The sequence below is a fragment of the Scylla paramamosain genome, chromosome 11, assembly GCF_035594125.1.
Source record: "Scylla paramamosain isolate STU-SP2022 chromosome 11, ASM3559412v1, whole genome shotgun sequence".
NCBI classification, from domain to species: domain Eukaryota; kingdom Metazoa; phylum Arthropoda; class Malacostraca; order Decapoda; family Portunidae; genus Scylla; species Scylla paramamosain.
The window spans coordinates 25096023-25113522 of record NC_087161.1 but is presented as its reverse complement, the minus strand read 5'-3'; the positions used below and the strand labels follow the sequence as shown (position 1 = coordinate 25113522).

At 44.6% G+C, this 17500-nt stretch overlaps 1 protein-coding gene across 23 annotated transcripts in view; it reads right to left on the bottom strand.

Annotated features, from left to right (window-relative positions):
- LOC135105095 (peripheral plasma membrane protein CASK-like) overlaps positions 1-17500 on the bottom strand; it is a 239781-nt gene that overhangs the window by 35390 nt on the left and 186891 nt on the right. For 12 of the 23 annotated variants that reach the window (XM_064013060.1, XM_064013063.1, XM_064013071.1 and 9 more), the window contains exons 4-5: positions 8549-8709; positions 3542-3617 (exon numbers count right to left, since the gene is read on the bottom strand). In XM_064013060.1, coding sequence (XP_063869130.1) covers positions 3542-3617; positions 8549-8709 — 237 coding nt within the window. Of the gene's footprint in view, positions 1-3541; positions 3618-8544; positions 8710-17500 lie in introns of all 23 variants that reach the window. The other 11 variants (XM_064013062.1, XM_064013064.1, XM_064013074.1 and 8 more) reach the window with 1 other exon arrangement.

The window sequence follows — 17500 nt, the reverse complement described above, 5'->3', positions numbered from 1 at the left end:
TCACTCCTCCTATATTTTAATGAGGTCACAGTCTCACTCTCTCCCCCCTTCATTCCTTGCCTTTGAATGACCGTACGCTACACGGTTACCTCTGGGCAAATATTTGTACACATGTTCTTAACATTTCGCCACTTTTACTTGACTATTTTTGACTGGCACAGGTGAAAGTTATAGGGATTCTCTAAGGGAGTTTATATAATCTCTGTGATAGTTTAACTCTTTCACTGCAAATCTTGTCTAATTACATTCAGATACATTTTTCTTGATTTACAGTCACTCGAAGCATTATATTGGCTAGAAATTGCAAAATCTATTCTTTTTTTTTATCCCCCTTTATTTATGACAAATGGTTATAAAGATTGTAGACATTCTTTTTAGTACTGAGCATTATTGTTTATTGCAGTGAAAGGGTTAATAAGGATTCAGCATCATCTGTAGGGGAGAGGACACTTATGAGAACCCAATCAATCATCTCTCTTAAAAATCGTCCTGATGAGAGCGCAAAGTGTTTAAGAATACGAGGCTTATTGTAAACAGTCACTGACATTCGGAACACCACTTGTTTTTCCCAGTAATTTTGAGGGATAATCTTGATGGAATTCAATCACTTACAATGTCACGAAAGAAACTCAAGGTCCTATTTTCGTTTTCTCTCACAACCGATGATGAGGCTCTTTTTTTTTTTTTTAATTACATCAGGGTATTGCATCAGGGTATTTGCTACCAATAGATAAACGATGCACGGGAAATCTATGAATATTGCCCTCTATTCTTAATTCATATGTATTATCTATTTACTAACAACCAATAGATGATGCACAGACAAGGTATGAATAATCGCCTCTATTCTTCATTCATAAGTCTTATCTATTTACAAGGAACCTTTACATGATGCACCGACAACGTATGAATATTTGCTTCTCAAGATTATTAAACGCACGACAACTACGTACATAATATTAAACGATTAAGCGGGGATAATGAATAATACTGAATATCTAAAGCTTAATCGAGGAGGCTGGCAACACACAGGCAATGAAGACAGGGAGGAAGGCTGGCAGAGTAATTAGCGCCCTGATGTAATTAAAAAAAAGAAGAGCCTCACCATCGGTTGTGAGAGAAAGACCTTGAGTTTCTTTCGTGACATTGTAAGTGATTGAATTCCATCAAGATTATCCCTCAAAATTACTGGGAAAAACAAGTGGTGTAATATTGTGATTCCTGAAGGGCAACATCAAGTGAAAACAACTCCTGCTGCCTATTAATTTTTTAGTCTTATGAATTATTATGTGAAAACCACGTCCCAAAACTGCAGAAAATCATGAGGAAAGCAGCCGAAGTAATTAGTTCAATATCATCATTATTCCTCAAGGAAATTAGCGGAAAAACAAAACAGAACCCTAAATCTCGTTTTCAAGTAATAAAAACAATTAGCCATATCAAAACCAGCCGCAAAAGTACACGAAAAAAAAAAAAATAGCCAATACATTTAGCTATTTCCTAGCATTACCAGCCATTTATTTTAATCAAAATCAAGTCCTAAAACTACTAAAACGCCCACGGTGATTTAGTCCGAGACACAGGAAGGAGGAAAATACTGGAGCAGGTTGAGTGCGTTCAGTGAGATGCATAAAAGAATGAGGACCGGTAATCCTCTTCTGCATGATTAAGTTGGTGCTGCTGCAAAGAGCAGGCTTGGAATGTGTGTGCAGCGTGTGGCGGTGCGGGAAGCGTGCACTCAGCCAACTTGAGTGGCGCGCCTTCACTGATAGCAGCAACATGAAAATTGACAGCAGCAGCGGACACCCGAGAGATTGCGGCGTTAGGAAGACGAGGGAGGAATAGTGATTGCTCTCCTCCGGTTATTTTTTTCACTAAAGTTTGAAATTCCCTCACACACACACACACACACACACACACACACACACACACACACACACACACACACTTACATTTACTTCATGCAAAATAAAGTTAGCTTCCAAGAAACGCAAACTGAATAAGAACGCATCTTTTAACATCCGCATCCCGCCTCACTCCCTCCCCCTACTCGCTTCTCCATACTAACCCCCCTCCCCTTCCCCAAAAAGAAAGAAACACCCTCCTACTCGCTTCTCCATACGAGTCCCACCTCCCCCCACCAAAAAAAAAAAAAAAAAAGAAAAAGAAAAAGAAAGAAAAACCCGCTTTGTGGCGCACGATTTCGTTAGAAAAATGAAACTTTGCTGTGCATCAAAACAACGCTCGATCCCAACTGAATTTTTTTGTTTTCATTTTCAAATTTCGGCCTTTAACGGAATGTGATCCAATAACAAAAAGAGAAAACAGAAGAAGGAAAAACTTGAATCAATAACATGAAAAAAAAGAAAAAAAAAATCAGAGAAAGACCTGAAACCACCGTAACGAAATAACAAACTCACTTCTGATGCATCATGGAAAAAAATAAAGTGTATGTATGTAACCAAACACACACACACACACACACACACACACACACACACACACACACGCACACACATACCCATACACCCATACCCACCTACAAAGACACACACACACCCCGTCCCCCTCCACCGGTCCCCAACAAGCACGCACATACACACACACACACATACACAGTTCAGCCCACTAAAACCACTCAAACGCAGCCAACTTCACAGACAAGCCGCACCCGCCCTGTCCAATAAACATCAGTCCATCAGACCAAACAGCCCAGGCACGGCGCGGCAAAACTCTCAATAAAACTGACGGCGAACACGACTCCCCGGCTTTTGTTTTTCGTTTGCGCCGCGGCTTTTTGTTGTGGTGCTCATTTTCAGTCCAAAAAAAGCCACTGCTTGTGTTCTGGTTTTCAAAATGAACCCAAAAGAATGAAAACGAAAGGAGAACCGAACTAATGGAAAATGCGTGAGGTAATGTAGCCTTGTGGAACCTTGAAGCATTACCTTAGCCAAGAGAAGAAAAAGAAGTTCTGGTCTTAAAAATAAAGCCGAAGCAGTGAAAAAAGGACAACCCCACTAACAGGAAAGAAAACGAGGACCAATGCAATCTTGTGGAACCCTGAAGCATTAAACTAACCAATAAAAAGGCAAAAAAAAAAAAAAAATGACGAAAAAATGACGAGTTCTGTAACAATATTTATCTGCATAAAAAATGAATAACGTAATGCAGTCATGTGGAACCTTGAACCATTAACCTAACCAATAGAAAAAAAAAAAAGTTCTGCTGCAATATTTTCCGTCTTAAAACAAGAATAACGAAATACAAATAACCGAGGCACTGAATGACGGAAGGAACACACACGCTAGACTAACGCAGCAAATATCAAACCTTAAAGCAGTAAAGTAACCCACCCAACTAAGGCCCGCGCACTGGAACACTGGAACACACCACACACAGAGGAACAGAGGACGAGGGCTTGGGATCTGGGGACTATTTGGCTTTCCGGGGGTGTTGCAGGGGGATCTGGGGCACGTGGCTTGTAGTGGGGGTGAGGGGAAGGGTATAGGGTATTAGGCGTACGTAAGTTGACGGTACGTACCTCACAGGGCGGCGGTGCGCTGCGGTACGACGGGACAATCTTGAAGGTGACGGACCCACGGGCCTCCCTCTGCAACGGGGAAGAGAGAGAGAAAAAACTGCTGTCAGATGAGGCTGATCACACTGCTGGGGCGCACACACGCTGGCATACGCACGCACGCACGCACGCACACACACACACACACACACACACACACACACACACACACACACACACACACACTTAATTACACATACATGAACACCTGTGACATATATATATAACTACAAACATACAAAATATCCAACCACTCTCTCTCTCTCTCTCTCTCTCTCTGGTGTCCCGTGGGTGGCCGAGGAGCCTCCCAACAGGGCGAGGCACAGCTCCGGCCAGCCCCGCCCCAGTCCCAGTTCCAGCCCCGCCCCGCAGCAACATGCACCAACCAGGAGAGTGAAAACGTGAGAAATTCGACTTGATGGAAAAGGTGATAAAAGATGAGAGAAAAAGAGAAAAAAAGTGGCGACGGGTGAAGCGAAATGTGATAAATAGTAGTAATAATAATAATAATAATAATAGTAATAGTAATAACAATAGCTATAACAATCATCAATATAAATACCACTTCGGCGTCAGAATACACAAAAAAAAAAGAAAAAAAAAAAACTGTGATACACACACATACACTGGCTGCAATGAAAGGAAGCTATGAGTTATCAAAAATACACCTTGGGAGGGAGGGAGGTAAGGGAGGGGGTGATATACAGACATTCATGTGTATAAGGCAAAAATACTTCCAACCAACAGACAACTACTATACAGCATACGTACCCAGGCCTGGCCAGACCACATACCACCCTTACGTGCGCCGAAGCTGAGGGTGGCGAGGCTGGCGGGGGGAAGGGAGAAAGAGGGGGAGGAGGAGGAGGAGGGAGAAGGCAGGGGGGGAAGGAAGGAAGTAGGGGAGTTCCTTGGGGTATTAAAATGCAAAAAAGTAGGGTTGTGGTAGACAGTGATGGTACGTTAGACAATTAGTAAATTAGAGGAAAGGTGTTCTCTCTCTCTCTCTCTCTCTCTCTCTCTCTCTCTCTCTCTCTCTCTCTCTCTCTCTCTCTCTCTCTCTCTCTCTCTCCCAGCACAGTAATCGCCGAGTGTCAAGCGCCAGATTACCTTAACACCTAATCGCGCGTCAGAGAGTGGTGTGTTTGAAGTCCACGCCACCACCACCTGCCTCGCTTCATCGCGCTAATCCCCCTTGTTACCTGTTGGTCTTTGAGTGCCCGCCGCCCCGCCACCTAGTTTATTACCCAGCCAGCGAGATAGCCAGGTAACCAGCCAGCCAGGTAGCAAGGCGTGTATCTCTTATTACTTTGTATCCCTACGAGACATCAGGACTGTTGGAAATACTGATCAAAGTCTTTCTGATGCTTTTTTTCTCTTTTTTCTCTCTCTGGCGCACGTACTCACACACACACACACACACACACACACACACACACACACACACACACACACACACACACACACACACACACGGCTGAGTGAGCACTCCCACGCCTCGCAGCACTTAACAAGGGCGCAAACAAAGACCTGAGGCAGCACACAGACAGCACACAAACAAAAAGCCACAGCAGCTGAGACAAGGACTGCCAGACTGACTGACTGACTGACTGACTGACTGACTGACTGACTCTCTCTCTCTCTCTCTCTCTCTCTCTCTCTCTCTCTCTCTCTCTCTCTCTCTGGAAGTGTGGAAGAGGTGAAGGACAGAAGGGTAAATATATTGACATAATTCCAAGGATTGATTAACATATTAGGGAAGAGATAATAGAGACAATCTGATACAATCTCTCTCTTGCATGCGTGTGTCAGTGAGTCGTGGCTGTGAGTTATGGTTCCCCTGATCAAGGCATTAAGTTATCAAATGTATATATCATTTTTTTTTCAGGTGAGAGATATCCTTACTGTGAGGTACCTCTGGTAATAATATAGTAATTACAATGCCTGAATTTTGATTGGAAACATCACTTGAATCGCTACACAAAAATGTGGCCTCTTCATTAGAGAATATTGTGTGTGTGTGTGTGTGTGTGTGTGTGTGTGTGTGTGTGTGTGTGTGTGTGTGTGTGTGTGTGTGTGTGTGTGTGTGTGTGTGTGTGTGTATCCCAGCCGTAGGTAATCCGGAAGAAAAACAGCCACAAATCAAGTCAGGTTACACACACACACACACACACACACACACACACACACACACACACACACACAGGCTGCATCCATGTGTGGAACACAAAGCAGTGTCTTTGGAGTGTAAAATACCACACAGACAAGAGGCGCAGGTAGTGTGTACAAACCATCGCAGATTCGTGGCTGAAATATAATGAGGAATTTAATATAAACTTCAGGAACACGTTCTAACTTCACAGAGATATTTGGACGTACTGATACCTACCTGTTAAAATAAATAAATAAATAAATAAATAAATAAATAAATAAATAAATAAAGCCCATAATTCTGTTCTACAATTTAAACAGATGAGTGTTTGGCGTTAATATCTCACGTCAACAAAAGGTAACAAAGCAGCGTTAACATGAACCCAGACGTGCAGCCTTGCCGGCCTGCGTGGCGACCCGTCTCTTGATCATTACAGAACAGGGCTGGCGGCCCCATGGCGCCCCCGTGGTGGCCTGAGGCCATCAAAGGCTTTATGGTGGACGCGAGGAGGCCAGACGAGGCCTGCCGGTGCTCTCCATAATGGAGGCTGGTGGCGGGCTGGTCGCCTCGCCTCCTGTCGCCCCCACACATTTTGCAGTCTGCTGGTGGCGCTGCTCCCTTGATTTACACATGCCAGGCCGTGCGCTGCCTGCGGGAGGCGCTGCCCGGCTGCTGGGGATGACTGTGACGGACATCCCAGTTCACACGCCACCGCGCCGCTCTGGGCCAGAGTTGCGTCATTGCAGGGAATTGCCGCCAAAAAGACGCGGAAATAAGATATACCAGCAATATGAAGCCTCGGCGAGTTGCCTGAAGGGTTTCTCGCTTGGTGGTGAACACCCGGCAAGGCAACGAACAGGCGGCTCACCACGTCCAGGGACACGGGGCCGCGGGCCTGGTCTCCCTTGACCCGCAGGGACAACAGTGTCCAGCCCCGCGGCACTCACTCCACCGCCAGGGGGTTCTCTTTGTCAGGTGGATGTAATCACTGTCAGTCGCAGACACGTAAATCCTTATTATTACCACATACATACTAAAATCTTAATTATGAAACAATCCCAAAGAGAATTATTAAACAGCTGCCAGAGAAACTAGCCTGATCATTATAAATTTTGAATGTGGCAAAATATTCCATGGCCAACATTCTATTCACATACCTTATATATATATATATATATATATATATATATATATATATATATATATATATATATATATATATATATATATATATATATATATATATATATATATATATATATATATATATACCGACAAAATTTTCTATTCATATTGATGATAAAATTTATTGCCAATTTAAAAAAACGTGTTATTTACGGTAACTTAAATAAAAGCGTTATATTTGGTCTTTTATTAAATGAATGATTTATGATGCAGGATGAACACACACACACACACACACACACACACACACACACACACACACACACACACACACACACACTGTCCCCCATACACTCACGTCACTCCTTCATTTTCATTTGTTCCTCTACTTGCACTCACACGGGGTTCATTATGGCCAGTGTGGCGCCTCCACTCCCCACCTCCATCTCTCCCCACATTTCCCCTTCACCTTTCATAACACTCACCCTCCTCGCCTCCAACCACAGGTAAAATATCCATTCATTTTCATTTCCGTACATTACTTACACTCCCTCTCTCCTCTGGATGGTAATGGGGCCATTCTTCAGGCTGCCCCACTCCACCAGTCATGATTCAACCATTTCTTTGCATAATTGTTCATAACCATCCTCTCAAGACCGTAAATTTGACTCGCATTTGGATTCGGTCACCAATATATATACAAGGCCATTTGATTCACCCACACACTCATACACACACATATATTTTCTAAGTCTCCGTGGGTATTCTCTCTCTCTCTCTCTCTCTCTCTCTCTCTCTCTCTCTCTCTCTCTCTCTCTCTCTCTCTCTCTCTCTCTCTCTCTCTCATTCATCTCCTCCTCTCCTTTTCCATTTCACTCTCTTTACCACCTCTCCCTGTCCCACTCGTTCACTTACCACCCTCACACACACACACACACACACACACACACACACACACACACACACACACCACGTCGCACCGCATACGTTAATTCAATTTAGGTTTTTCTCAGTTTAACTCGGCCCAGGAGAGCACTGAGGATGGAGGGTTTTGGGTAATAATGGGTGTAATGACTGCTGGGGAAGGGCGCCGTGGAGGAGGAGGAGGAGGAGGAGGAGGAGGAGGAGATAATGTAGGACTCAGTAATAAGTTTGGAGCTAATGACAGGTTTTAAGGATAAGGGACTGAGGAACAAGGGACAGACACAGACACAGGATTTCAGTAACCTTTTAAGGGCACTTACGTAGGGTCAGGGATTTTTTTTGACAACTAGAGACACTAGAGAATCAACACAGGCCAGGTAAGGTCGGGTGAAGGTCAGGCGCCACGTAACAACAAGGAACATAAAAGGAGAAGACACGAAAACAAGGTCAAGGAGATAAATAAAACGAAAGGACGTGAGTGGGGAACATGATAAAGGAGTAAGGAATGAAAAAAAAAAGGAACATTAGAATAAGGACATGACAGGAAGCAAGAACCAAGGAAACGAAAGGACGTGGGGAGATAAAGAACCGGGCAGACAGACAGACAGACAGACAGACAGACAGACAGACAGACAGACAGACAGACGCTCCAGGAAACAGGAGGACGTGGGGGAGAGGGAAGCAGGATAAAGGACCGTGGAGTGAGCGAAGGAACGGCCCAAGGAAGAGGACACGAGGGGCCAGAGTCGCGGGGTTAGGTGCTCACCAACATCTTCTGCAGGATATCCACGCTTTGGTTGGCCACAGGCACACCGTTGATCTCCCGAATCTCGTCGCCCACGTGGAGCGTCGCCTGCCGGTGGATCATCCCGCCGTGCATGATGCGAGCCACGATGCACCGCCCCTCCTCGTTCATCTTGAGCGTGATACCCTGCGGAGAGGCAACACACGGGTCAGACAGCCCCAGCCCAGCCCAGCATGTGGAAAGCAGGAGAGCAGGAGAACGAGGACGAGGCAGGGGGAGGAGGACGAGGGAGGAGGAGGAGGAGGACGAAATGAGAGGAAAATGAGAGGGTAAGAGAAGGCGAGAGGGGGAAGGGGATGACAAGAGAAGGAAGGAGAGGACGAGAGAGGTAAGGGAAGGACGAGGAAGGGAAAGGGGAAGACGAGAGAAGTGGAGAAGGACTGTAAGATTAAGAGAGGACGGGAGAAGGTACGAAGATGATGAGGGACATAAGGGTATGACGAGGAAGACGTGGAAGGAGAGGAAAGGAAGAGGAGAACGAGGGAGGTAAGAACAAGAGGTGGAGGAGAGGGATGGCGAGGGTAAGAGTACATAGGGACGATGAAGAGAATAAAGGGAAGAGCTGGAATAGAAAGCACGAAGAAGGGATAGGTAGCGAAACAAGAAAGGAAAATATGAAGAAAAGGACGATGTAGTAGAAGGAAGGGTAATGATAAAAGGCATGAATAAAGAATAGGTGGTGAAACAGGAGGGAAAGAAGACATGACGAAGGGAGATGAAGTGAAAGGGAGATGCTGAAGTAGGAAATTGTATTGTTTTTGAATTGAATTGCTGTGGAAAGTAATTAATTGAAAGGAAAGGAAGGCAAGTGATGATAGAGGGATGAAGAATAAAAGGAAAGGGAAAGAGGGAGACAAAAAAGGAAAATGAAGTTGTGACGATAAAGAAGAGATGATCCGTAGAATACAAAAGCTACAGAAAAAGTAAAAAAAAAAAAAAAATATAAAGTAAAGCAAGATCAGAAATTAAGCAAGAATATAAACAAGAAAAAAAAAAAAGAGAAACAGCTGGACAGAATTTAAAGTGAACACAATGAAAATAAACTAGGACAAGGAACCGGAACAAAAGACAGGAAAAGAAAAGGGAAGAAGAGTTGCAAGGAAGCATTGCGAAGGTAAAACAAAGGAAGAAAGAAGAGAAGAGGAGAGGAGAGGAGAAAGGAGGAAAGACAGACGCCAACGAAGATCAGGAAGAATAGATGGAAGCAACAGGAACAGAAATATAGGAGTCACGGAGATATGTGAGTGGGGAAAAGGGAAAAAAAAAGGAAGGAAGGAAGGAAGAGAGGGAAACGCAAATAGAAAGAGGAAAGTAAGAAGGGAAAAATGACCCTTAACCATTAATTTCTAGAGAGTTAATGAGCAAATCTTTACCTTGCTCCTCTCTCTCTCCTTGCGTGTGTTGGGGGAGGGAAGAGTGAGAGGAAAGCAAGGGAAGGAAGAGTGAGAGGGAGACAAAGCGAGGGAGATCTGCTAAGGGTGTGACGAGGAGAGGAAACGAAGATGGAGGAAGAGGAAAGAGGGGAGGAAGAGTTGTGAGAAGAATGTGAGAAAAAAATATAAACGAAAGACTGGAGGTGGACGAATAGGAGGAGGAGGAGGAGGAGGAGGAGGAGGAGGAGGAGGAGGAGGAGGAGGAGGAGGAGGAGGAGGAGGAGGAAAGGATGGAAGAGATCAGGTAACAAAAAAAAAAAAAAAAAAAAAAAAAAAAACGACGGGGAGGAACAAGAATGGGATAGAAACGAAAACAAGAAAAAAGAAAAAAAAACAAACAAACAAACAGGAAGTGAAGAATTACAGATACAACGAAAAAAGAAAAAAAGAAAAAGACATGTTAGTTTTCTATAAAACGAGAGAGAGAGAGAGAGAGAGAGAGAGAGAGAGAGAGAGAGAGAGAGAGAGAGAGAGAGAGAGAGAGAGAGAGAGAGAGAGAGAGAGAAAGCCTTCCCATTTCCTTGTAAACACCTTGAATTATGGGAAATGTTACCTGGACATAGAATACTAATAGGAGGAGGAGGAGGAGGAGGAGGAGGAGGAGGAGGAGGAGGAGGAGGAGGAGGAGGAGGAGGCAATGATCTGGGAATAATGAGGAAGATTACAGCGGTGAGGAAGATTAAGAATGTCAAGGAGGAGAGGAGGAGAAAATTAACTGAGCAGATTAAGAGATATTAACTTAGTCGATTCTAAAAAGTGTCGGAGGAGGAGGAGGAGGAGGAGGAGGAGGAGGAGGAGGAGGAGGAATAGGAGAGGAAGTGTTTTGTACTTTATACATGAGAAGCAAATTTGTGGATGGTTTTAAGGGAAGAAATCTAAAAATGGAGTTAATATTTTGTAGGAGGAGGAGGAAGAGGAAGAGGAGGAGGAGGAGGAGGAGGAGGAGGAGGAGGAGGAGGAGGAAGAGGAGGAGGAGGAAGACGACAGATTACTCAAGGGAGATAATTCAGGGAGGGAGGGAGATTACTGAGGGAGGTCGTGGGAGATTGCATGAAGAATGGCGAGGCAGAGAAAGTGAAGATGTTGCTCTAGCATGAAATAAGAGAGGGAAGGACACGAGGGACGAGGAGAGAGAGAGAGAGAGAGAGAGAGAGAGAGAGAGAGAGAGAGAGAGAGAGAGAGAGAGAGAGAGAGAGAGAGAGAGAGAGAGAGAGAGAGAGAGAGAGAGAGAGAGAGAGAGAGAGAGAGAGAGAAGCGTTTGTGATGTAAGAAAAGGGTGAAGAGGAAGAAGAATAAGACAAATAAAAAAAAAGAGGAGGAGGAGGAGGAGGAGGAGGAGGAGGAGGAGGAGGAGGAGGAAGGAAAAGAAAATCGGACTGAGAAGAAAGAGTTTATAGTGTAAGAAAAGAGTGAAGGAAGGAAGAAAGGACAACAAAAACAGGAAAGGAGGAGGAGGAGGAGGAGGAGGAGGAGGAGGAGGAGGAGGAGGAGGAGGAGGAGGAGGCATCACGTGGAGCAGCAGCAGCAGAATCCGGACACTCACAATAGCTCGTTCTCTCTTACCTTCAAGTCGTTCCTGAGAGCATCAATAATGGAAGACTGCGGCAGAGACACGGGTGGGGGGGCGTGGGGTGGGTTCAGGGGGCGTGGTGGGGGTCAGGGGGTCAGAGAGGGAAGATTGGATGGTTAGGTGAAAGTGTGTCAATGGAGCTGTTGGTACTAACGCGGTGGGGGGGGTTGGGAGTGAGGGGGTACTGGAGTTGGCAGTGGCAGTGGTGGTGGTGGTGGTGGTGGTGGTGGTGAAGAGTGTCATTGCCAGGTTAGGTCAAGTTAAGATTAGTGGTAGTAGTAGTTTAGGTGTTAGGAATGGTGGACGCAGTGGTTAGTTTGGGTTAGATTGGGTTCGGTTAAGTTATGTTAGCTTTGGTTAGGTTAGGTTTAGTTAGATTAAGTTAGTCAAGTTTAGGTTAAGTTGGTGTTAGTTTGGGTATTGTTAGTTAGGTCAAGCGTTAATTTTTTCATGTGCTTTTGTTAAGTTAGGTTAGATTACGTTAGCTAAGTGGTAGTATTAGTCTAGCTACCAGGGATATATTAAGTTAGAAGGTTGTACAGATGTCAGAGGTCATAGTTATAGGAGGCAAGACCAGTTATATGAAGTCAGGTAAGGTTAGTGCCAAGGTTAGTGCCAGTGTTAATCTAGCTATTTCGGTTAGGTTAGATTTGATAGGTTTACTAAGTTAGCGGTGATGGTTGGAGGAATCAAGATCAAGATTAAAGATGCCAGTGTTGGAACAAGAAGCCTTCACTGTTATGGTTAGGTTAGATTTGATGGCTTTACTAAGTTAGCGGTGATGGTTGGAGCAATCAAGATCAAGATTAAAGATGTCAGTATTGGAACAAGAAGCTTTCACTGATAACAAAGGTAGGAATGGACACGAGAACACTTAGGATGGACATTTCAAACACATGCACTTTAATTAACTCTTTCCCTGCTATGGACGCCCTTCGTGAACCTTCCTAGCACTGTGAAAATGGTTTGCGTAGAGATACACAAGAGAAAAGAGAGAAAACAAAAGGTTATATTAATCTTTTTTATACGCTACAGAAATATTTATGAGACGTTAGCACAAAAAAAAAAAAATGTGTGTTTAATAATTTATAGGTAATGAAGGGAAGATTTATTTAGCAGTGAAAGAGTTAATATAAGCACGCATGACTGTATAATAACAAAGAAAAGAAAATTCTAGCACAATTTACCACAACGCCGAGGGAAACAAACCAAACACATGCGATAAGAAGTAAAGTCCCATAATTCTTCGCCTTCATCTCCACTCCTCACGTTCATCTTTCCCGGCGCGGACTTAAGGGTATACATCATTCCTCTGACATCCTTTTTCCTCCTATAGCTTCCTTTCCGGTCCCCCTCTTGCTGTTATTACTACACCTCACCCTTCCTTCTCTTTCTCCTCTTAGCTCCTCTTATTTTTCTTTCTTACTCTCCTCCTCCTCCTTCTTAACTTCCTCTTCTTCCTCTTATAGCTTCCATTTTCGTTCTCGTCTTGCTACACATTCCCTCTCCCTTCTTTTCCTCCTCTTAGCTCTTCCTGCTTTCCTTTCTCGTTATCCTCCTCCTCCTTTTCCTAGTTTTCCCTACTTAACCTCTCCTCACTCGTCTATTCCCGCTCCTAAACTTTCCATTCTCTTCTTTTCCTCCTCCTCATATTCCTACTATTATGTGCTAACATCTCCATCCGTTTCCTATTTTTCCTCCTCCTAGTCTCCATTCTCCTCCTCCTATTACTACTGCTGCTATTACGTGCCAGCAACTCTCCTCCTCCTCTCCACCATCTGACCCTGCAACACGCGTCTCTCCGCCACGCCCTCCGCCTTCCCAGCCTCTGATGGTTGCCAAGGCGTCGTAACTCTCAAACTAACTGCAGCTCTGCGCCACAACGCCAAATCAGCTTCACTTTTCACACATTTTTTTTCCCCTGTAAGTATTCATAACCGTCCCCCAACACACACACACACACACACACACACCTGCTTCACTTATTATCTCATTGCTTCACAAGAGATAAATATTGCTTAAAAAAAAAAAAAAAACGTACTTGTTATTTTTAAGGCAAAAGTTACCACACGTTATTATTATTACTATTACTATTATTATTATTATTACTATTATCATCACTATTATCACCACCAAAATCACTATTGCAACCCTCCATTTTTCCCCTCAGACAACAGACAGGTGTTCTAAATCTCGTTAACGCGCCGGTAACTTCACACCAAAACAAAAACTTCACTTTCATAAAATTCCTCGCTGAAGTTTAAGACAACTGGGAATACCACGCACCTGAACTCATGAGGAGGAGGAGGAGGAGGAGGAGGAGGAGGAGGAGGAGGAGGAGGAGGAGGAGGAGGAGGAGGAAGTGTCTAAAATCTGGCAATATTTGAAAGGCGATACTGAAGAGGAAATGTTGAGAATGAGAGAGCAGGGAAAATGAAGAAGAAGGGAGAAGAAGGGGATGAAGAGGAGAAGAAGGGTAGTGAGGATAGGGTGACCGGCAAAAGAAGATAATAAGGACTAGATGAGAGATAGCAGAGGGTGAGAAGTAAGGCAGAGGAGGAGGAAGAAGTATTGGGGAAGGAAGAGGAGAGAGGAGAAAGAGAGAGGAAGAAGTGCAGAATGAATGACTGGAGGAAGGAACAAGTAAGAGGATGAGGAATGGAGAGAGAGAGAGAGAGAGAGAGAGAGAGAGAGAGAGAGAGAGAGAGAGAGAGAGAGAGAGAGAGAGAGAGAGAGAGAGAGAGAGAGAGAGAGAGAGAGAGAGAGAGTAAACCAGTAAATCGTACTCAACTTTATCCCCACGCCTCAGCCCTCGCCCCCTTCCCGTTCCCATTTCTCTCAGCCCCATCCTCTTTCCCCTCTGCTCCTCCACCAGACTAGAGCGCGGGGAGCCATCTGTCAGCCTCACGATCTCCACCATCACCTCCACTCTAAAAGGTCACCAACAAGAATGGGGAGGGAGTGCAGATCCTATCCCACTACTGCCACCATTTGTCACCGGAGCTAAGAGAAAAAAACACTGCCTGACTGACTGACTAACTGATGGATGGATTGGTTGGTCGAAATTACCAAAAATGACTGCAAGGAGAGAGAAGGATAGAAGATAAACGGAAGGGAGGTCTAGAAAGGAGATGACGGATGCAAGATAAGGAAAAAGAGAGTCCAAAAAGGAGAGGAGAGAAGGTAAATAGGACGAAGGAATCTAGAGAAAAGGAGAGATAAAGAAGTTTAGAAAAGTGAGAAAAGAATGTAAGAAAAAAGAGGAGGGATTTCTAACTAGAATGAAGGAGAGAAGAAAAAAAAGCAAGAAGGTAAGAAAAAAATGAAGTAATAAAGAAAAATATATACAGTCTAGAAAGGAGAAAGAAAAAGAAAGAAGGAAGAGGAGGAAAGGAGAAAACGTAATAAAAAACGGAAGACATCTAGGTGTGTTAGCATACTTACATACCTCCCCCTTCCCTTACCCTGTTCCTTCACTCACCCCCTCCCTCTCCACGCCTCTTTCTCTATTTACGTACATTCTTCACGGCGGAATGTACGTACCTGGTGCAAACATATTTCGCGCCCGGCACACCTGTACACATTTCCAGGTATTTACGACGCCCTCGCACCTGGATTCACGCGACCTGACTTAGCGTTATTGCAATTTCGCTACGTATATCTACATTTTATACTTCTTTCTTCTCATGAGCTTTATCACGCCTGCCTGTAACTCAACACCTGGCCTTGCTTACGTGTGATTATTTTGGTATGCATGCCTGTATATATTTGTAATGATTTTGTATCCGCGTCTGAATATATCTGTAATTATTTGGTTTGTTTATATTATTGTTTATTTTATCATATTGTCACTCGTTACTGTTATCATCATCGTCATCACGGTCATCATCACCATCATCATCATCTTAATCTTTATATTCATCATCAAGTATTTCAATTAGCATCACCTAACCTGCTACCCATGATCACTTAAACCCTCTCTCTCTCTCTCTCTCTCTCTCTCTCTCTCTCTCTCTCTCTCTCTCTCTCTCTGCAATCCCATTTAATGACCAACATATTTCCCTCTCTCCTTCATTAAATTTTCAATCCATCTCCCGCCCTGCACGCCTCCAATCTCCTTTACCTTTCCCAAAAACCACCACCACCACCACCACCACCACCTCTTCCTCCTCCTCTTCTTGTAGCTCATCACAATGAAAACAATTAGTCCTTTAAATATAGTCTCGCCAAAACCTCGTTATGCCGCTCTCCACACACACACACACACACACACACACACACACACACACACACACACACACACACACACACACACACACACACTGCTTGCCTCAAAGAAATACTCTTTTACGTGTCCCTAAGGTGCTGAAGGTTACGAAGAGGAGGAGGAGGAGGAGGAGGAGGAGGAGGAGGAGGAGGAGGAGGAGGAGGAGGAGGAGGAGGAGGAGGAGGAGGAGGAGAGCTGAAAACAGCAGAAGAAGGAATAGGAAAGCAGGGAGGAGATTTGGGAGGAGGAGAAAATGTGGGAGAGAGAGAGAGAGAGAGAGAGAGAGAGAGAGAGAGAGAGAGAGAGAGAGAGAGAGAGAGAGAGAGAGAGAGAGAGAGAGAGAGAGAGAGAGAGAGAGAGAGAGAGAGAGAGAGAGAGAGAGAGAGAGAGTCAGTCAGTCAGTCCAGAAGGGAAAAGAAGTCGTGTCTTTAGAGGAAAAGTAGGAATCGGAGGCGTCGGAGAAGGAATGAGTCGGAAGAGGAAGAGGAGGAGGAGGAGGAGGAGGAAGAAGAGGAGGAGGAGGATCATGGGTGTAGAAAGAGGCCACAAACCACGGAGGAACACAGGAAGGAAGGAGAGAGGGAACGAAGAACGAGAGAAAGAGAGATGGGAGACAGAGGACAGAGAGGATGGAAGGGGGAGAGGAGAGGCAAGAGTCTGTGAGGAAGGAGAGGCACGGGGAAGGGCGATGGCAGTGTCCTCTCGAGTGTCCCGCCTTGTGGAGCGAGGTGTTGTGGTTGCTAACTTTATTACGCCTGGATACATGAAAGCTGACGTGTTTTCCTTTTCTAAACCCTTTACGACCGACGAGGGGAAGTGAGGCAGTGAGTGGAGGCTGGGGGAGAAAGGGAGAGAGGGGGGAGGTGAGAGAGGAAGAGGTGAATAGGTACAGAAACTACCGGAACCCTCATTAGTTCATTTTTACTCATTTCCATTGCGTTTTGAGTGTTTCCTCGGTTTTAAGTCATCTGATCCGGTTACAGTCCGCCAGTCTATTTTTTTTTTTTTCAAAGGACTGTGGGTGGATAAGTGCGAGGAAAAGGATAAGGTACCGTGAAGTGAGTGGAAGAGTTATACGCGGTGGCAGGGAAGTGGATGGCGAGGATGTGTTGTGATGTGGCGCGAGAGATCAAACATATTCCAGAAAAATGCGGAAAAAAAAAGAGCAACGGTTTGAGGCAAGTAGAGGCAAATAAAGCAGTGATTTTGGACAACTGTGGGTAAGCTAACTAAACTTCCAGGTAAACTGACTAAAACTCATCTCCATTCATATACTTACTGAATCATAACGAGTCCTTTTTCCCCTGAGACTTCCAAACTATCTTCACCATAATCCAATGACTAGACCTCCAGGTGAACTAAAATTCACATCGATTCATACAGTTACAAAATATACTGAGTTCTTCTCCACTGAACCTCCCAAAAATTACCCTCCCCTTCATCGACTTTCCACTACGTATACCTGTTCAACTGCTGTGTTTTCCACCTGCAAAGCCCCCGCATCACGTCAACATCTCCACCTTTAAGCCACATCCATCCCGCCTCCACTAATCAAATCCCACCCATCACCTCTCCAATACCACCACACCTGCCTGTCCTCGCTAATAGAACACACACCTGTTGTTTCTTCACACCTGAGAGAGCATC